This window comes from Pseudopipra pipra, chromosome 2, assembly GCF_036250125.1.
Source record: "Pseudopipra pipra isolate bDixPip1 chromosome 2, bDixPip1.hap1, whole genome shotgun sequence".
Lineage (NCBI taxonomy): Eukaryota > Metazoa > Chordata > Aves > Passeriformes > Pipridae > Pseudopipra > Pseudopipra pipra.
This window is the reverse complement of record NC_087550.1, coordinates 21176973-21198629: the sequence shown is the minus strand read 5'-3', so window position 1 is coordinate 21198629 and position 21657 is coordinate 21176973. Positions and strand designations below refer to the sequence as shown.

Below are 21657 nucleotides of genomic sequence, written 5' to 3'. Positions count from 1 at the left end.
CATCACCAAACCCAAGTTTCTTTGCTTTATTGTTTTTTGACACACTGTGTAAGAGCTGTCGAGGAGACACCACCACACCACAATCTCTCCAATTCAGGCACCAGAGCAGGCTGTGAGAGAACAGCAGTTAGAAGTGCAGAGTATGTTTTTTAAAAGGCTCAGCTATGAGACTGGTGAGAGACTGTGATCATGCAGCAAAAATATCCTGATAAGACGTGAAATCCACAGCTTCTTACTTTCCTTTTTCACTATGGTTTCACAGGTATTGCACATATCCTCCCTCTTCTTGTACAGCGAGCCTAGTTTGCACCTCCTTTCGAGAACACTGTGATGATTTTGTGATTTAAACCATAATTTAGTAACAATATTAAGGTTGGCATAGTTTTAAAAGAGCAGTGTTCCTCCTTAGGCTGCATACCACTCACTCTTTGCAGGGTTTTGGCAGCAAGCAACTTAGCTCATCTGTTATCATACTGTGCAACGCTTCAGAATACATACCGGATCTAAGAAAGCATTTACAAACTTGGGAAAAAACATCTTTCACAAAACTGCTTCTGTGTTGCAAAAAGCCTGTATGCCTTTAGCTGCTTGTGTTCCCACCTGAGGTTGGGCGTATCCACACGTAACGTATGTTGTACGTGTACGTGCAGGTCTGCAGGACAACCCTCTGTGCTTCCTTCCAAATGGCAACTTTTCAAAAAGCAGCTGCCACTGTGCACCTTATTGTGTACTGTAACTCAAGCTAAAGGCAGAGAAGCAAGTCAACACACAAGAAATTAGCTTAGCAAACCAAGCAAAACACAAAGACAAAAAGCAAAAGTAAGCAATTTCCAATTACTTCATCTGGCTCATGAATCAAACGAACAAACGTTCATGAATCAAGTAACATTCAAATGAATGTCCTTGTCCTATCACTACAGTTCCTGATGAACTTAGTTATAACGATTAGACTAAGCATATATTTACTGTTTATATAGATATATATATACAATTAAAAAATAAAATAGAGGGAACCAATTAAATGATAATAGACCAGAAACATTCTGGGGTTTGAAGCAATTGCAAAAGCTACTGTGTTCCTGGAAACTCATACAATAGCTCAAATTAGTTTGGACCGTTACATGCCCAAGACAAATACAAACATGTTCTTCAGGGACAAATTATCTTTGATGAAGTGGGGAAAAAATGCCCAATCTTACAAGCGGCTTATATGAATAATTTTACTTTTTGCTTACCAATGAAACATTGATTTCATCTTAATCTAACTTTAAGTGCCTAAAACTGGCCTTTTCATAGCTTATATGTAAGTATCTTAGTGATACAGAGGAGCAGGGTCAGAGAGAAGAGAACAAGGGAAACCAGTTAGGAAGATTTAAGAGACACCAGACTTTGTGCAGAAAATCCAGTCTGAGGGAAACACAAGAAAATACAATAAAAGAAACTCTAACAGCTACTACTGCTTCACCTGATACGTGCAGGTTGATTTAAAATGTTCACAGCACCCTTCAGCAGCAGGTACCACAATACCTCTCCTAGAACACTTGTAGCTTGAGGTATGTGAATGATCACTGGTTCACTCGGTTAACAAAAGCAGACAGGGACAAGAAGGAAGCCTGAATCATTTTGCCAAAGCTAACCAGAAAGCAACCCCTGACAGTTTTGGTGGGGGTTCTGCTCTGGAAATATAAGAACCAGGAAACATAAATGAGGGAAAAATTTCACAAAGTCTTATGAGGACTGCAAAATAATTTCCACAGGAATGCAGAGGAAGTCTCATCCCTTGTGATACCTAAAACTAGATGGAACAAAATAGTGGAAAGGAACCCAAGGAAAAAGCTAGTACTGACAAGTAGACAGACTATATGGAATACATCTTTTCTTGCATCTCTGACTTATATTAGCATTTTTGTGGCTCTTGAGGCAGCAAGGTAGGAGCTTTGGTTTATACTCCATAAACACAAGCCAAAAGCCTCCCACGGTTCCATTTGGTAACGTCAGCTTAACATGCTCAAATATACACAGACTTCTGACAATGAGTCAAGTTCCCACTCAAACACAAATTATGCCAAAAACCACCCAAAATTATTTCAACTAATAAACACTTGGTTAAAAAACATGTCAAATCAACTTGGTCTTTACATCAATTTAACCGCCTCTTACCACAAGCATTGCCTAAGCCAAAATGTGCTGCAGGAAGCACCAAAAGATAAAGGCGATTGAAAACATTCTCACAGCACTCCTCTGACTGTCATCACTCCTATGGTTGCACAAAGCTTAGGACTCTGCACTTGGAAAAGAGATTCTCCCACAACTGGGCTTGTGTTGTGAAAATCTTTGTAAGGATGTCAATGTCCTGACTCTTGAAGACTAGAATTTGGGGCAAATACTGCACCAAAACTTATTTCTTAAAAGAAATATCAAAATCTTGTATCACATCATGGTACACAGTTTCAAAGCTCTTTCAAAAGAGTTGTCCTTATAGAAGACACCTCTTCACGAGAAATACAATACTTGAAAATATGCACACTGCTACCCCAAGTTCATACAGATGCTGTTCATTAGCATATTTATTCTGTTTACAAAACTGTGACATTTGGACTTCAGATTTTTCCCAATTCCATTCCAACTCCCCTACTAAGTTTGTAAACTGAACATTAAAAAGACAGCCAAAGCGAAAAAATAAAAATTCAACAGAAAGGACACAACCAAAGTGCAAAGTAACTTGTGATGTGCTGCATTTATAGATCCTGAAATTGTCTTCTCCAAATGGCTGTTCTTTCCAAATTTTCACAATTACAGTAATGCAGAAGGCAGAGCTGGTGTGGTTAGCTCCTACCCAAGGGGCCTTTCCAATGTAAGTAGCATCTCTAATAGACCATTCTGACAAGCAATTAGATAAAAGTAAGGCAAACTTCCACCAGACAGATGAAAGGAATACAACAGAAATGCATGTCAGCTAAAACATTGATTGCAATACTATCTCTAGTAGCAGTTATAGCAGCTAAAAGCTGGTTTTCCTAATCAGGACTGAGCCACACTTGAGAGGCCATGCTGAAGTGTATCTTTTTCCATAATAGTGAGTCTTTTCCTCTGCAACTACCATTCTGGAGCTAACTGTGGAAAAATAAATACTAAATTCACTCAAAACACTTGAGAAAAAAGTTCTCAAACCCAGTTCAACAGAAAACACATGTATCCAAACACAATGTCCTGTCTCCATATGTATTTCCTCCTACAGAATGGTGACATGAGCTAAAATTTCATTCCCACTGAGAGATCTGTTGACTATGCATGGAAAGATGAATCACTATTCTCAATGGAAATAATGACTCGTGACAGCAGTTAACTTTTCATATATAAAGTACCACATGAGCAAAGTTAGCCTGACTCCCTGCTGTAAATAATTAGTGGATTGAAACAAAATGTATTTCACTACCTTGCTTTAAAAAGCACTGGAGAATTAATAGTCCAGAGTCTTACCTGTGCTACAGGAAAAATGCAGGAGGAAAGCCAGAGGCTGATCTAGTTCAAAAACCTTTCTGAAAGTGGTCAAAAGCAGATGCTTGGGCAAAGACAACATTTGGGAGCATCAACAGGGTGATCATTCTCCTAGTGTGCCCTCAGCTGTCACTTAAGGATTTTAGCTGCCTTCAGACTATTCTGCTAAACTACCACAACCAAACTGTTTCTCTGTGAATCTCCCTGCTGGCTGCACTGATACCTCTGGCTCAGCTGTCTCCTGTGGCACTGACCTCTATGGGTTAGCAGCTGTGTGCTGTACAATGAAGTACTTCACTTTGTTTCACTTTTGTGGCAAACTGATCCACTGAGTGTCCCCGATTATCATGCTATGAGTAAATAATTATTTCCATTTACTCCATGTGTACTGCTCAGGCTATCTGAGTCCTATCACATGCCTCTTACACATTTTCTTTCCCATTTGAACAGTCATGGCCTGCTAGTCCTAGGACGTAAGAGCACAGGTAATCTGGTTCTACTTTACATTTTATGGAGATAGGGGATCAACAGTATCCAATACCCAAAATACGTTTGCACAAAGGCATAATGATGCCTTCCAGTTTAGCTCACTTGCTGTGTTAAAGCTCTCTGGTTTCTGAGCAGTGCTAGAGACTGAGCTGAAGCACTCTTAGAACAATGAGGAGAGATCCCCTACAAACCCTCTTTGCTGAGTAACAGTTGCTAATAACTACCTTGGGACTTCTTAGAGATGGAAGTACCTAATTAAATAGGCTGATGAGCCATCTAATATCATAATTTTCCTCTTACAAGTCTGACACTAATACTTCAGCAAAACACGTAGTGGTACGCTGCAGCTTTGAGAAGCAACACTCAATCCTTTGGGAAGGAAGAGTGCAGAACAGGGAAGGAAGGAGGCTTTCACACCTCAGTGCTTAGATACCTAGCCAGTCAGTCTCCCGCTGTACCTCACGGAGAAAGCAGGGTTTCTCCCAAGAAGGAATACACCCATGGAATTGTGGAAGTGCCCTCTGAAAACCAGTCCTATCTCTCTTCACTGCCTACAGCCAGGTAGGCTGGGTACATATGCAAAGCTAGTGTGAAAACCTTCCTGAACACTACTCTGAAAGCAAACATTTATAATAAGAGATCTGATTCTGGACACGGGATCAACCTTTTTAATAAGGCACCATGGTCTCAGCTCTTATAATTTTCCCTTACAGTGAAGTAAGTTTGCATATATTTTATATCTGTAAATATATAGGAGCTTTATTTGTGTCCCACAATAGGGCGCAGATGCTCCCTCCAGTTCAACCTGCATGCATAGCTTCCCTAAGACAAAGGTGAAACTACAACATTGGTGGCCACTTCTCCAAAACTGTCATACACATGTTTTGTCAAGGGCTTCTCTCCTTGCTCCCTTCTGCCTCGTCATCCCCCCAGGCCATCCTGAGTCCCCAAGGCCAAGGTAAGCTGGTACAGAGGTGCTCTGTGCTCAGTGCCAGGCTGGGCTGCCCACTCCAGGGCAGGGGATACGGCAAAGCCCAAAGGTACCTCAAGGGGCAGCACTGGCAACTCCCACTGCTCCAGCACCAGACAATGGCCAAAACTCTGCCTTTGTTGTACCTGCCAGGCCGGGGAGCAGATGACCAGGGTCTATGCTTAACCAGGCAGCTGCAAATTCGACAAAGCTATTTCTTGCAAGTATTGTACAAGCCCTTTGGGAAAGTAGCCTTAAATCTCCGCAGGGTTACGTCTTGCACAGGTGGCCTGTATAGCTTCACAGGATCCTGTTCTTAATATTTTTTTTCAAAGCTTGCTCACTGCATTTATTACTGTAGTTCTGACTAAGCCTCCAAACTATTTTTACGGGCCCTTAACAATAGTAATCATTGAGTATCAAGTTCTGCTTGCTAAACTGAATTGTATCTAGTCCAAATTCTTAAAACTCCACATCTCTGACAAATTCTGTTGATCACAGAACATAAAGGATATCAACTGGGATAACACTGGTTTAACAGATATATGAAGAAGATCACAAGAACAAGAATTTGCCATAAGGCTTCTTCATTGTTCAGATCCCGAAGAAATGCAGTGCATTGCAACACCCTCTTAGCAACAACCTCTTTTTGAAAGGTGCAATGCAGCTGAAGTAAGGTAAAGATGATCAGGTTTCTGAATCCTCACTCCTGTTAATTTTTTCAGTGGCATTTAAGAACCCTGTCTAGGACCCAGCAGAACATTAAGAAGTCGTATGTATCATCGTTCAAATAAAGCAACATTAAATCTAGAATATACATTTGCAAAAGGCTACTTTCATTTTACTTAACTATTTTGATGGGCAGCAAAAATCGAATCTTTTTACTAACTCATAGAAGAGCAACTTATTCCAATTCAATTCCATTTCCTGAAACAAGAAGTACTACTATCTACTGTTGAAGCATTAGCCTGTAACCATATACATTTTAAAGAAATCATTAACTAATATTAAAAAGATGGGTATGTTTCAGCTGTGCAGCTCTAATTTGCATGAAGCTGAAATTATGACCAAAACAATCTCACTATGTAAATGCTCTGAATATAAACCTACAGAGTTTGTCTTAAGCTCATTCAAAAAAATGAAATAATGATGAACATGTATGATAAAATGGTTTTCCTGACATTATTAATATCAGTGTTAAAAACAACAATCTACTTCATATTTATCATACATATGCATTTCTTCCTTATTTTTTCCTTCAGTTCTAACCATAAAAAACAAACTGGACAGTCAGTTTTACTTCTCAGTTATCATGAATATGATAACTCTCTCCTATCCCAGTGAATTTTATGGTTTGGTGGTTGTTACGGGGTTTTTTTGGCAGTGGGGGGTTTTTTTGATTTTTTTATTTGTTTGTTTGGGGGGTTTTTTGTGCATGTGTGTGTGGGGTTTTTTTCCATTTTCTTCTTTTTTTTAAGGTTATATGTCAAGAAAATGACTAAACCTTAAAGAGAAAATATCTTATTCTGTCTAGATTTGTTTCCTTAATTAACTAATATGCTCGTGTCAACAAGAGACCTTTAAAATGCTACAATTTGAGACTGTCCAGATGACATTTAAAGGAAAATACACGTATTCAGAGTAAGACTAGCGATAAGAGTCAGAAAATACAGTCCCTAACCCTGTAATCCAATCTTGCACATGCAGCCCTACAGACTCTGCTGTGCTTACCTGCACAAGGAAAGCTTGCAGAATGCCACCATATGCACTCTGATGTTTACTGGATATTCGGTATGAAATGATGCAGGACAGACTCTCTAGCCTTTCAGTTAAAGCCTTACCTCTATTTTATCTCTGGAAATTTATTTAAGCAGAAAACTTAAATTTTGGTGTCAGAGGAGTGTTAAGACCTGTGATAATTCCTCAAATAGAATTGCTTGCACTCACAGGAACATTTAGCTATTCAGGGCTGCATATCATCTTAATCAAGGTAAATCCACTCTACTGTAAACGGTTTTTAAACACTTAATCACTTAAAACAGAATTGATTTGATCAGAGCACTAAGAAAAATTATCCTCTTAGAGAAAGAATGTAAACACTCTTAATGCCTGGGAACATATGATCACTACATGCACACACCTGCTGTGTGTTAAAATGATTCCTTTACAACCACTCAGCAATGATAGGACGGGAGGGTGTCCGCTTTGGATTTTTTTTTTCTTGCTAAGGAAATGTTCACAAACAAACTTACAAGTCAGAAGTTTGACCAGGAAGCATCTTTTTCATATATATATGCGTGTGTGTATATATATATGTATATATATTTCTTTCCATATATGAGAGATGTCTGTACGTATGTAACGCAGAAGTACGAGGACTCAAATAAGAAGGTGCACAGGTATTTTCAGAAGTGGCATAACCTGCTGGTTTAATGTATAACAAATTAGCATTATTTCTGTGCAGAAGAGGCACAGTGCTCTCAGGAGCTAAATATGAGCTTCTGATAAAATAATTTCAGTGAAATCTTGCTAAGCAGCAAGCTAAGGAAACTGGCTGTGCCTGCAGGCATATGACTCATTGTTTCTCTAAGAAGGACTTGCATGTTAAATGCAAACATTACATATAATCACCTGTTCATGCCCTCCTAAACACATCTAAAAAACTGCAGACTTGTCCTCAGCTACCAGGAAAACACCAGTAGGAACATAATATAATTACCACCAAGACCAAAAAAAGCAACTCCAACGGGCCTCTCCTGGCAGATCAGCCCATTTACAAAACCTGCTGCTCAGGGAGCCGTTCCTCCCCAAATTTTCTCATTATAATTGCAGGGCTGAACACTGTCAGCAGAAGGGTCCCTACTGTGTCCTCAGGTTCCACCTTGCTTCTGCCTAGTTCCACATGGTTTGTCACTGACCATCACAGAAGCAGGTGGACAAGCCTTCTACAAGTCTCTCCAGCACCAACACACAAGTAATAAAGCTCCACCAAAATGTAGGACAACTGGTGCCAAGCAGTTAAGCTGGGCAATATGAAGATTCTGCCTTAATTTTAAGTAGCACTCTTCCAAAAGAATAAAGAGGTGTTTTAAGTGGGCTTTTCAGAGAGGCCTTTATCGGGGTGGAGATGAGGAAGAAGGCATCCAGACCTTTCTGAACATCAGACTCTTGTAAAATATTCTTAGATGCTCTCATTTATGTCTGCAAAATCCCTTTCCTCAACTCCACTAGCCACTGGGCTAGCAGCTGGCCACAGACATATTTTATTTGAACAAGTGGAGAAACAAAGAGAGGAACAAACAACAGTATGTGCTCCAAACCACCTCTGGAGCATGCCTTGCCCTTCCCCCGAGGACTCAGCTACAGTATAATCAAAACCAGGATGAAGTCACAGCTGCAGTCACAAATCAACAACTTTTGCCTTAACATGTGAACCTCATGTAGTAAAATTGTGGGGTCCTTATGCAGCAATGAAAGGAATATAGGAGTTTTCTCTGTTTGTCCTATGCCAAAACGCAGACGATGGCCTCAAGACCAAACTTCCAAGAGGGGAAAAAAAAAGAAGAAAGCGCAGCTAGCGACAGAGAGGGGGTATATCTACCTGGCTCACTGACCTCCGCTCTACTTTCATTTTACCGTGAGGCATTTTAACTTCACAGCTTTCAAGAAACTTCCTACTAGAAAGCTGCAGTTTCCAGTGCATTTTTATTGCATTTTCCAAAGTTGCGTCAGCAGAGCACAGCATATTCCTATGGGAGCCAAAGGTCCAACGCTGTAAGGCGTTATAATAAATAATAAGGAATGTCGTGGCTAGTAAAATCTGTAATGTGAACACATTCAAAAATTAATTTCACTGTGTACAGTTACTTTTAAAACTCAGTGCTTTTCATATTTTCCTGGCAGCCACATATACCCGCAGTCACTAATTAATATGAACAATATAAAAAAATACAAGCCATCACTCAAAGCCATAATTTTACTTTGCTTATTTAAAGCAATAATCAATCTTAATGAAAAAAATTCTTCAAAAACTAAAAACGAACTACAAAGCTGACTTGAGGATCTACTAGGAAGCTCACATTTCCTTTGTGTTCATTTCTCTGGAGGTGAACATAGATAATGAGAAATATTCTGCTGTCACAACATTAACAGATAGAACTAAGATTAATAAGAACAAAATGAAAGAATAATAAAAGCCAAAGGAAACAAAAGAAAAAGCCTCTAAAACGACAAAAAGCAGTAATCCACATTCTTGTCACAAAAAGAGATTTTGATTCAAAAGACCAGCACAACACTGACTTCCACTTCCACCAAAGCCTAGAAATTAACATTTTCAAAATTTGTTAGGAGCACCTTCTGACCCTTGGGCACCCTGGTCAAAATCGTGCATCTTGTCACCATGAATCATTGCAAGACCCCAATGGCAGCATATGTGGAGTGGGATAAGCAGGATACAGGGCAGTGCCACTCAGTACTCCTGGCTCAGAGATGAGGAGGGAACTCATGCCATTCACCTGCACAGCAACATCCCTTACCCTCACCAAAACCCCAAACCTCTGTTCCACAGACAGTAAGGTCTGATCTGCATAGAAAAGTTATGGTGAGAGGACTGGAGACCTGAGAGAGATTTTCTTTCCATTAAATTCCTGGGAAAAAATATTTAGGATATTTATCCAAATTTTTCTCTTGAATATTAAATATGGAGAATGGGGGCATGGGGAGTAGAGTGAGGAATCTTCCCTGGCCATGTGTGTGTTACTATTTTGTAGTTGCAGCTGGAAAAGGAAAATGTGAGAGCCAATTTTTTGCACAACTAAAGATTATCCCAGTCAGACAAAAAAGATGTTAGCCTGCTGTTACATACTTAGATATTGTCATGAAGGAGTGAAGCAAGCAAGGATAAAATAACACAAAATCACCCAGGTTTTGTATTACAGAATACAAAGAAAACTTTAGAATTCCTCTGAAGTACCAAATCACAGAATGTAATAAAGATTAGAACTTTAGGATATACGAGGAAAACCCAGCCCAGAGCTAAAAGAAAACCCTAAAATCTAAAAAAAAGGAGAAAATTGAATTATTTCATTTCTGATCAGATAAACCAACAAAAGATTATTGCCCATCTTCTAGATAGCAGCAGAATACAGCAATTGATGGAGATGGTATTAAAAATGTTTCGCTTAAAGCAAAACACAAAAAAATGCCAAACCAACTACTTGGAAATGCTTGGTTTAGATACAAGCCTGAAGTCCTACCTAGCATTCACAGAGGCTTTGTGCCAGCATGACAAAACCAGTAAAATCCTTCAAAAGAGAAATGCTATTCTCAACAGCTTCTATGAGTTAAGAACTCTCTGCTATCAGACAGCACATAAAGAATTAGTCTGAACTATAAAAGATACAGCTCATGAAGGAAACAGACATTACGAGACAGATAAGAAAGAAAACCCAGGGTTTAGGAAGAATAAAAATTAATTTATTCTCCTGAAAGCTGTCTAAAGGCGGGGAATTCCAGATGAGGGGGGAAGTTCACAAACTTTCAAAGCTTAGCTCATATGTGTTCTGTGTTGCTTGGATGCAAAAAGAGATAAAAATCAAACCAAAACCAACCAAGCAAACAAAACAAAAAAATCAGATGTAAAATTTCTGCGAAGCCCTGAAAGCCATACCTGGGCATTTCACTTAACTTCAATAGCCACCAAAGAAATAAAATGATAAAATTAAGAACATGTCAATGGACTCACTATTACAGAAAACTCTTGATCATTTACTGTTAAAGACAGTAATCTGAAGCAGAGCATTCCAAACGACAGATCAGAAAAAACAACAGAGTTGGTTTTGAAAAGTTATTTTATTCATGTCTGTCTTGGTAAAATTAGGGAGCATCTGTGGATTCTCCCACCTCCTTATTCTCCAAACAAGGCATCTCCTCTTAGAGTAAGCTGCAAATGATCAAATCAATAGAATAATGATCTTGATTGTCTTTGCCAGCTCCCCATAGACATGAGTTCACAAGAGAGGCAGCCACGCAGCTTCCTCAGACATTAGTAAAGACTTTTGATCTTTCTTTGAAGAAACTTTTCTCAGGATATTTAAAAGTCTGTGGTTTATTTTCATGTGTGGGGAAAAGCAACGCTGAGTTGATCACTCCCACACAAATGTCTCTACAAATCCACACTTGTCAAAAATACCCTTGAAGAAAATTAACACATCTGCACTTTGAAGGTGTTCAGTTTTACTTGGTAGCCCTTGCTGTGGTCTCTGCTGCCTATTTCATGACCAAAAAAAAAAAAAAAAAAAAAAAGACTAAATTGGAAATGGAGATGGCTGCAAGGGTTAAGAAGTTTGGATCTCAGATACCCAGACCAATTACTGTGGAGTAACAAATTAACTTATACTAGATAATATATATTAGATAATCCTTGCTTACTAACCATAGATTTTTCATTGAAAACAAAACCAAGATACTCCAAAACTTCGTGTACTTCTACTGCTCTTTTGATGAAAGCTTATAAAGGACCACTTATTTCGTAATTGCCATTAGCATCAAGCACAAGAGCATTACACATATACACACTTGGTACACAAATACATTATTTAAAACATTGTATATGTGTGTACAGTGACACATACACACACCGAAATACAAGAAATACCATTTGTCTCTTCCTTTCCTTTTGCCCACAGCTATTATAGCTAATAACATCATAACACTGTATTTCTTCAATTAAATTCTTTTTAGACAATTGTGATTATAGGCTGCTTTTCAAAGTGACCTTATACCACATTACCAGCATGTTGAAGGGCACAGAAGATGACTGTCACAAGCACTTTGCCAGAAAAAATTTACCTTCCATCAGAAAGGTAGGAGCATACTACAGTAAACACAGTGGCCACTGAAGTGGTGCTGGTATGTGCAACTATATATGTGCAGGAAAAGCTAATCACTCTAAAGTCAGAGATGTAAAAATTGCACTGGACTGAGTAAATTTCTTTTGCCTTTTATGTTAGTGTCTAATTACAAAACAAGTATGAAACACTTTACTTCCAAAAGAAAGAAAACCCAAACCTAAATCCAAGGAAGTAGACAGAAAAAAAAAAAAAGTTCCCCATACTAATATCAACCCGCTATTCCCAGCAGTGGAAAGTTAAAGACGTTCTACCTCTTTTAATTTTTATTCCTCCTTAACCTTTTGAAACCATGAATACATGGGATTACATTAGTGTTGTCACACTGCAGCAGCACATTGAAGCTACGGTGCACATACAACTTCATTTTCCCACTACAACTGAGCCCTTGGCTTCACACTGTGGCCTTGTGGCTTCTGTAGTGCCTCACTGAGAAGACAAATCACCTCAAACCAATCTACTGTGTCTAACTACAGAAACTATATACCTATAATGTAATAAATACACTATAATTTTCCAGGACTACCATCAACTTAGTAAAATGCTGGACCACAAAATACAAAAGCTGAATTCCTGTAGAGGAGTGAGGAGAAGGGTTTAGCAGAAGTTCCAAACTATGACCAGAGATAATGAAAAAAATCAGTCCATGTACTGATTTCTGAGCTGGAACCTTTGTGAGATCCAGGTCTTCATTTCAGAATTCCAAACAAATACCCAGTTTTGCCAGAGAAATGCTGTGTGACACATCAAGGAGCCAAAACTCTTGCTTTTCTCATGGATCATCACAAAGAGCTCTATTACCCATACTGCTTGGTTTTATGGACCATCTGAAGAATCTCACTTAGAACAAGATTTGACAGCTCTGAATACAAGTATACATTCCCAACAATACACTCCTAATGTGAAAATTTCAAGTATGTTTAAGGTGAGCAGCTTATGCTTTCATGCAGAGCACTGTGAATGCGAGTCCTTTAAACTGCCACAGGATGAACTCAAATATGTGGACAAACACAACCTAAGACTTAGCAGAAGGTGGGCTGAGATCACTTAATCAACAGAAAGGGCTTAACTTGAGCTCAGAGCCACAAAACCAACAGCTGGCCACATGGCACAGGTTCTTTTTTCTACTTCCAGGCACAAAATCCTGTGATGTGTGTGTGTATATAATATCTACATCTATATCTATATGTACCTGTGGTTAGAGACATTACAAGAACAAAGACCAGATCACAAGTTCACGCACCAATAATGAAATGACAGACAAGTGACACATTCTTCAAAAGGACCTGGTCAAAATCTCCCACACAAACTCAGCCTTCTAAAGATGACTGTAAGCTTGTACATTTGCAAAATGGACCTGGGAAGATTTCACCTAACCACAATCACTACAAATGTGCAAAACTCTACAGGATTGGAAGTGGGAAGAGAAAACAACAGGTGGTGGAAATTTCACAGTATCTTTACTGTGAGAAGAGTAACAGGACAACTCCAACACAGTTCAAAAGACATCTTTCTGTCTCAGAAGAGGATCCCTGTATCCAAGGGATGAGGAATCTGACTTGTGGTCAGATGAACATAAACCACGACCAGCACAAAAATGACATCAAGTTCTGCTTTTCCTGTCTGGGAGCGTTCATATCCTCAGCTGAATCCACATTTTCTCACCGTTTGAGTAACTGCTGTTCTTGCAGGATCCCCAAGGGCTTCAGAGACCAAAATTTGACAAGATCCTGTGAGAAGGGAAACAGACTGCTAATTTATTTTCTTTCTCCTGCTTGACTTCCTGCAACTCTGCACGCCAACAGATTCATCAGGATACACAGGTAAGCACTCCTGCAATGGTCTTCCCAGATAACCAACTTAATCTTGCAGAGTTTCCCTGCCAGGATGGAAACACACAGTTATCCCAGATTCCCTGGGTGAAGAACCCACTAGAGTCTCTTCTTACTGAGCAGCTTGTGCACCAAACCAGCACAGAGTCTACTGAGAACGAGAGCAGAGCCCAAGCGCAATAGCTGGTCATGGTATGACAGAACATCCCTCTGGACAGAAGCCACTGCAAACAGTTTCCAGGAAAACACTAAAGTAGTCTACCCAAAAAGAAAGGCTGTTGTCTTTGGAAGTGGTGAAGTGGTGTAAATCTACCACAAAGAAATGTATTTCCACTTAGGGGAAGAATGAAAGTCCTAAAGGCATTCTGTCAGAAGGCACCAGTGATGCTGTGAAAGGGACAGATACTGGGATTCCAACTAATAAAAAGAATTCTTCATGTTCTCCCACAGTTCAGCACGGCTCATTTGCTAGCCCACAGGCCACACCAGGACTACAGAAGAAGAACAAGACAAACTTGCTTCTTTTTCTGGTGGAGGATGCGATGTGGCCCAGCCAAAAGTGCCTTCCCATGCTTGGACGCTACCTGGCATACAGCCACACAAGAACAGGGACAGGAGATTAATTTCTCCTGAGGTATGAACATGATGCTTCAAAGTAGGCTTTGCTACACAGGGAAGGGAAAAAATAGTCTGTGGACCTGTAGCAATTAAGGTGAGACCAGCTTTTTTCTTGCCCCAAACTACACATAGGCATTTCCAAAAGACATCATGTTCTTTGCGCTCTCCCATTACACTGCTATGCTGAGCAACCACATCTCATTTAAAAGTCACTCTGTTGGTAGGAGTCCTATCAATTTCAGCAAATCAAAAGCATTGCCCTTTAAGGGATGTTAAAAACCAGAAAGACAGGATTTCTTGCTTAGTCATGGATTTTTGGAAGAAACATCAAGTTCTTAACTATTCAGGGTCCTTACCCTGGGATTAAGGGAAGATTTGGTCCTGTGAGGGATTTTGTTAGCTCATAAGTCAATCACCGAGAAAGAGAAAACACTAAAGGGGAAAATAAATGGGAGAAAAAGGGATGTCTCTTAAAACCCGATGATGAAGTCATCTCTGAAGGGTATTTCAGTCTTTCCCACAAAAGTGCAGGGATTTCTGAACCACCTGCTTATTCACTGCTGCCAAAGAGACAAATGCAGTTTCATCTCCTTCAGAATATAATCAAGGGGGTGGAGACCACGTTAACATCATAGAAACATTTGGTCATTTATTCATCTGTCTCTTAAGGAAAGTATACTTTGACCATTCAGATTACTTGTTCATCACCAAGAAGAGGAAAATTTCTCCTTTATATGCAGAAAGACTGCATGTTCAGAAATGAGCAAGGATTTTAAAGAACAGAACAGAAAACAAATTATAAAACAAACAAGAACACGAACACTGTGAATTCAAACTTTGCTGAGTATGTCACTTGCAATAATTCAATTAACCAGAATGTTACAAGGTAACTCATCCTCACTCCATTTTGAACCTGGAACTAGCCTACCAAGCTGCATGGAATCCGATGAGTCTGGGCACCCGCACATTGTGACTTCAAGCAAGATATCAGTGCAAAATCTTCAGTAAAACAGACATCTCATAACGTGAAGTAAAGCCCAAAAGTGCAGAACACACTTGTGCTCTTCACTTAGCACAATTATGGAAAGTTAATCTCTATTAATAAAGTACCCACTGCATGGTGGTCTGTGATTTCAGCAGACGTTCACTACATGATCCGAATCGTCTCTTTCAATCTTCTTTTAATTTTGATGCAAGCAAGGGTTCACAACGTATCATATGAGAACACTGGCAAGTATTCTTCTTTCTTCTGTTCACATATCTACAATCCCTGCTGTTTAGTAATTGACCCAAAACAGATGAAAGATCACAAGCGCAAGGCAAGGCATGTACACCCAATCAAATCTTTCTTAGCAGTTGTTGTTTACTGTTTTCTAAGGCATCTCATACCGTCATCCTTCTTGGTGGTACAGAGTAAGCTTCTATACAGAAGTTTGCCACAAGATGCAAGAGTCAGTCCTCCAGGAGAAATCAAAGAGCCTCTGTGAACTACAAGCTCTGTTACAAGAAGAAACACTTCTTCCTTACCTCTTTTTTTTGCATGACAGCTTTCTTGTATATCATTATAAAATCTATGTGAAAATAGGTTGAACCAGATATGCAAAAAGGCAAATTTTATGCTCATTAGTCTAATCTTGAGAGCCTGGCCTCACTATTTTGGGTGCCATGAGACAACTGATAGTCACAGACTTTATGAATTTATTAACTTTTTTACTTTGCGGGGAAAAAAACCCAGTTGTTCTTCATTAACATTCAAGAACATGGAAGGAGTTGCTCAAAACAGAAAATAACCCAACATACCAAAATACACATGCGGAAAATTTCAAATGACACTACTTCTACCTGGAATGTCTCACTATGGTAATTCAAAGGTTTAATAACATTGCAGAAAGCCAGCATTCTCTGGACTAGACTGGATGTTTTTTCTGTTTTCTGCCGTGGTGCAAGGGCATGACAGAGTAGCTGATATTCTGTCCAGAATGTCAGGTGCACTTTGAAGGTTACTCCCTTAGATGGTGCCACATTTAGGGAGTCTGATAATTTGAGGGTGGTGAGAAGTTTCAAGGTAGGTGGATGGAATGTTTATTTTTGTCCATTTCTGAGGTCCTGCTTTGGTTGCTACACCAGCAGCTACACTGTGAGGTAATCTGAAGTTGGGAATTGCCCTTCTGTTACTCACACCTACCTCCTTTGACAACCACATTAGTACTAGCATTCTTATGTAAACAGACAACACCACAAATAATAATGCCTGTTAATGTGCAGGTAATAAGAAGGCTTAAATAAATCAACTGAAAAAGAATATGTTAGTAAAGCAGGCCACTGCTACCAGAGTGCTCCTGCCTCTTTCAGCTACATTCAAGTACCATAAAAAAAAAGTGCTTAAAGCACACATTTATTTTGTCACTTCAACCTCTAATAATTCATGTTAATTGCTAAATCTGATAAATATTTGCATTAGCAGTTTCGATAGCAGGCACTGGCATTAGGGAATGTCAGAACAGAAGACAGTGGAAGTGTACATAAGAACTCTCAACAAGAAAAGAAAAATACTCTCTGGGAGACTGCAAAGACACCATCTCCATGGGAATGTAACCTACCTGGCAAGTCAGTTGGATTTCCCAGGGACCAAATGTCTTTTGCCAGTGCAATAAGAACTGATCTACCTGATTAGGAAGTAGGTGTGACAAGCCTAAAAGGGAGTCACAGCTATCCCTCTGCAGCTGTGAAAAACTGTGTGGCATGGTGTCTTGAAGCCAACAGCATGCACACAGTGTAAGAGAAAATGCAGGGGAGGATGTCCTTCTTGGCAGGATTGCTGAGACTACTGTCTTTCCAAGTTCAGGATTTCCAGGTGCAGCCAACTCAAAAAGGTACAAAAGTCTTCCTTAAATACAGCTTTCTTTTTCCTTTCTTTCTTTCAAAGAAATGTCATATTGACACTTCTTGTCAACAATTATGACAGTAATTTGATGTCCAGTTGAGATTGCTGCTGCAACTGGCACCCATGATGGAAAAACACAAGGACTTTTTGGACTATTTATGCATTTCATAGTGTCCTGTGCTTGTGGCAACAAAGCACACAGACAAAGTCTGAGTACATTCAGGTTACCTGATTTAGCTTACAAATCCCTGCATCTTATAAACACAAGCCTTTAACTGTACACAAAAGCCAAGCAGGCTTTCAGCATCTTACACTCAAAGGAAACCAGTGGTCTTCTTCCAAAGTAATATTACTCCATCAGCAAGGTGTAAAAGGTGAGTAAGCCTAACAAGCAGACCACAGTGAATAAAGTCAAACTATATTTGACTGAAAGACCAGGATGAACACTAACTTAAACTAATCATCACCAGCTAACATCACTGCCATCCTGCCGTGAACAACTCGATGTGTCCTCGATGCACTATAGCAAGATCCCATCATAGTATGACACTTGATGCCTCACAAAACAGGTTCCATTGCACATTGCCATGCAAATCTGACAAACCTTACTTTCTTGACACCTGGAAAATCAAGTTTTTCTTACTGAACACCAGCTATTATGAGTGCTTCAAATCAGACTAAAAGAGACATCAGCACTACAGGAAATGTGACTTGCTTTTTTTGTAAAATTTTTGACAAATTCTCCCCACTCTCAGTCATCATCCATTAGAAACCAAAAGCTTCTTCCACCTCCTCTGTTCTTGCAGAAAAACAACAAAAGGAAGTGTTCGTAGCGTTCAGTGGAAAATTACCTCAGTTAAGGAGTGCAATCACAGAGTTTAGGATTTAGAGTCAGAATCTGGTAGAAGGGAGTGGGGGAGGACGCTTGGAAAGAACTTTATCAGCCACAGATTTGTTGGGCCAAAAAGCAGCTGCACAGTCATCTCCTACCTATCATAGGCCATAATCATTTTCTGGACCTTGCAGCAATTAGTTTTACAGTTTAATAAGAAGATTTGTGCCTTATTTCTATTTGGAACATGTTTAGTTTCACCTTTGAATCACACCATCAGGTTTTTGTTTGGTAGATGGTATCCATGACCACAGTTTTCCAATAGAGGTGCACTATAATCCATTCATACCTTAATCTGAGTGGTGATAACCAAAACAGAGTTCCTGAGGTTAATCAATATTTACACAGTGTTAGTCATTTATCTGCAAAGGCATTAAAGTATGTTTCCTTAACAGTGGCACTTCAAAGGGGTCTAGTTAGGATAAGTCTCTCTTTTACCAGGTACTAACACCTCTAGAGTGCTGGACTCCAGCACCTAAGAAGTAGTAAGGTTTTATACTACGTGGTTTTCAGAGGTGGAAAAGTCATGAATGGCAAGCTGGTTTGGTTTTGGAGGTGATAGTGGTGGTATTGCAGAGGGAGCATTTCCAGTGTTGCTCACTCCTTGCAGTTTGGATGTACATGCTAACCCCTACATTTTGCCAAACGTGGATAATGCAACCACATAATTCAGAGTAGTGGAAGACCACTTTCGTGCTCTCCCTTGGAAAGACAAGGCAAAACAGAATACAGTAAAGACTCAGACACTACTAAATAGGAACAGAAAGATCTTCCTAGTGAAAACCTTCTAAATCTAAATTTGCCCCATCATAAGAAGTATTTACCTGAAAGGTGAGGTAGGTCTTGTCTCTCAAATGGGAACTGTGGTGTGTGGTGATGTGCCTGTCACTGCTGCTAAAGATGCTGCCTTTGCAAATTCCGAGGAGGGAATTGTTACAAGGTGTAAAACCAGCAAAGACTCACTTCACTACAGACACCCAGTAAGGATCACAGCCCAGTCCTGTTGGTTTACACAAGGTTGTCAGCTTTTGCTGAATGACAAATAGGCCTGTGTGGGAGGGAAAACTACTATTCTGGAGGGACCAACACCCACCATCACCTATAGCAATAATTTTATAACCTCTGTTAGTTAAAGCAATTACTTTTTTCCCCAATTTCCTCCAGTTTCAGAGATATAAACCATGCATTCCAGAAGCAACAGCACCGAAAGCCCAACCAGACCAAAGCTGAGCCAGCCACGGCCAAAAGATCACCATAAGGAAGAGGCTGGTTGCAGTGGGAAAGGAAATGTGCAAAGGCAACAGAAAGAGAAGGACAAGGGAGCCCAAGCCAGTACAATCCTAAGAAGCCCTAAGGCAGAGAAAAAACAAAGAAGTTCTTTCAAGAAAAGGGAAGATCTCTCTCGCGATGACTTGCTATTTCTTCTTAGTGTCCTAGAGGGTGAATTACAGGTAATGTATGGTCTTATTTTACATTTCGAATTAAAAGATATCCCCACTCCCCCATCCACCACAAAGCCCAAACTGCTTTTATGTCAAGGAAACACCTGACCTAATTTGATTCAGGACAAATATGAACTGCAAAGTACAAAACCCCCCTAAAATTATGGGAAATGTAATCCCACGTAACTTCTCAAAGCCGAGAACTCGCCAAACTTTCCAGTTGTGCTGCCCCATTCTAAATATTTTGAATACAAAATGTTTGTCGCTGTAAAACTGATATGAAGAACATATTACAGACCTTTAAGATCTTTTAGTTAATTATTTCTTATCCCCCCTCTCCTGTGAAGTCATGAGCATTACTCCCTATGACTCAGTATGTGCCAGACTGCAAGAAGTAACTTGCTCAACAGTATTCTAACATCTTTTGCTAGAAAAATAAACATAGCCATTTTATTTCCCATAATATGAAGCATAAGTGTTGCATGCCACTTAGCCCACAAGACACTGGATTTTGAAGAGAGAGCATTTTCCTACCTAGAAAAGGAACCAGCTGTCAAGTGGTAAATGATGCCTAACCTGGTCAAACGTAATTGCAGGAAGTGGGAACCAGATTTCCAGTGAGCAAGTAAAATATTTCTGTGACAGGCTTATTGCACAGAAGTAATGAAAGCCACTTTAAAACTGCTCACAGGCAGAGGAAAAAGCAAACTGGCCAAAGTGGTATAAATGGGTGCAGCACATGGTTTCAGAGTTTATTACCTAAACAGTGCCTGGGCAGTTCTATTCTTAACATATGTGTATATGTTTATGTAATAACACATACATGCTTAACAGAACACACATGAAATATAAATATTTAATAGATGTACCAATCTCTGAGGGGAGGTCCAAGGCAAACTTCTACAGATTGTTCCATTATGCAAACAGAACAACTTCCATGTTTGCAAAATATTTCTCTCCTGCTTACTTGGCCTTTCTTAATTTAGATTAAAATTCAGATGTCACACACTCCTCCAGAACAGTTCTCTCTTCCTCTCAGTAAGAGAATTCTTTTAAATATATAAAAATATATTTATTTATATTACACGCACATTCTTCATTACACTTGTGTAATATAAATATATAAATTCACACACAGTTCAATTCTTAAGATTTAAAATTGGAATACAGTGAAATGAGAAACTAGAAAACAAGGAGTCTAACATGAACATTTTAAATCATGTCTGAAATTCAAAACGAAGCATATGAATGAAAAAGGTAAGAAGTCACTTTTTATTCCTAATTTTCCACCTCCTGTAATGCCAAGTTAAATCTCTGAAGATCAGCTGTCAATCCAACCATAATTATATTTTTAAGTTAGATGCCATTACTTTCCAAATTCCAGAACATTTAAGATGCACAAAGATCACTCCTCTACTTTTTTCTCACAATGCTAAGAATTACAAATAGAGTATTTTGTATTTTAAATTTGTTTAAACAGTCATAAATAGGGATACAGAAGTCTTCCAGCCAAAAGGAGTCAGAGTGAAAGTGTTATCCTTTCCTGATACATCCTTCTTTCTGGTTTCCTTCCTTCCTATTCTACCCCTCTAGGACTAGCACATACTTTCTTCTGAGATCACTGCAGACAATGGATGTTTGAGACAGTTCATGCAGTTATGTCAGTCAATGCAACGGAGGAGGGGGCAACCTCCACCACCAGAGGAGGCAGGGTGGGGTAAAAAGAACAGACATGGAAACATCTGTAAGGGGGTTAAAGCACAGAAGCCATCTGCACCCAAAACATACAGAATGTATAACATTTTCAGGCTTCAAGAAGCATTCTATCATTTTGCACTAACAATTTAAAGTCAATTTCTAATACTACAAGTCAAACTTTGCCCTGAAATTTTGTTTTATGAATGCTACACACTGGTCCAGTAACAGCAACACAATGTCATCACTAACAAAGTACTTAGGTTTTTGATGAAAGTTCTGAAGATTTTGGAGTCTCTACTGAACGAGCCAAATACAAAGATCGATACTTCCCCTTATGCTTTTCAAATGTCTTCACATTATTATTTTGGGTCATTTTACATACACAGGAATATTTACAATGTTTTTCAGTTTTCTTAAAATCAAAAG

General features: G+C 39.3%; 2 protein-coding genes across 3 annotated transcripts in view; one reads left to right on the top strand and one right to left on the bottom strand.

Annotated features, from left to right (window-relative positions):
* The window catches only part of CMSS1 (cms1 ribosomal small subunit homolog), a 222489-nt gene that overhangs the window by 123580 nt on the left and 77252 nt on the right, over positions 1-21657 (bottom strand). The gene's annotated exons all lie outside the window — the stretch shown is intronic.
* Positions 1-21657, top strand: part of FILIP1L (filamin A interacting protein 1 like) — a 187638-nt gene that overhangs the window by 90498 nt on the left and 75483 nt on the right. For both annotated transcript variants that reach the window (XM_064644276.1, XM_064644277.1), the window contains one exon: positions 19256-19542. In XM_064644276.1, coding sequence (XP_064500346.1) covers positions 19273-19542 — 270 coding nt within the window. In that variant the 5' untranslated portion in view covers positions 19256-19272. The remainder of the gene's footprint in view (positions 1-19255; positions 19543-21657) is intronic.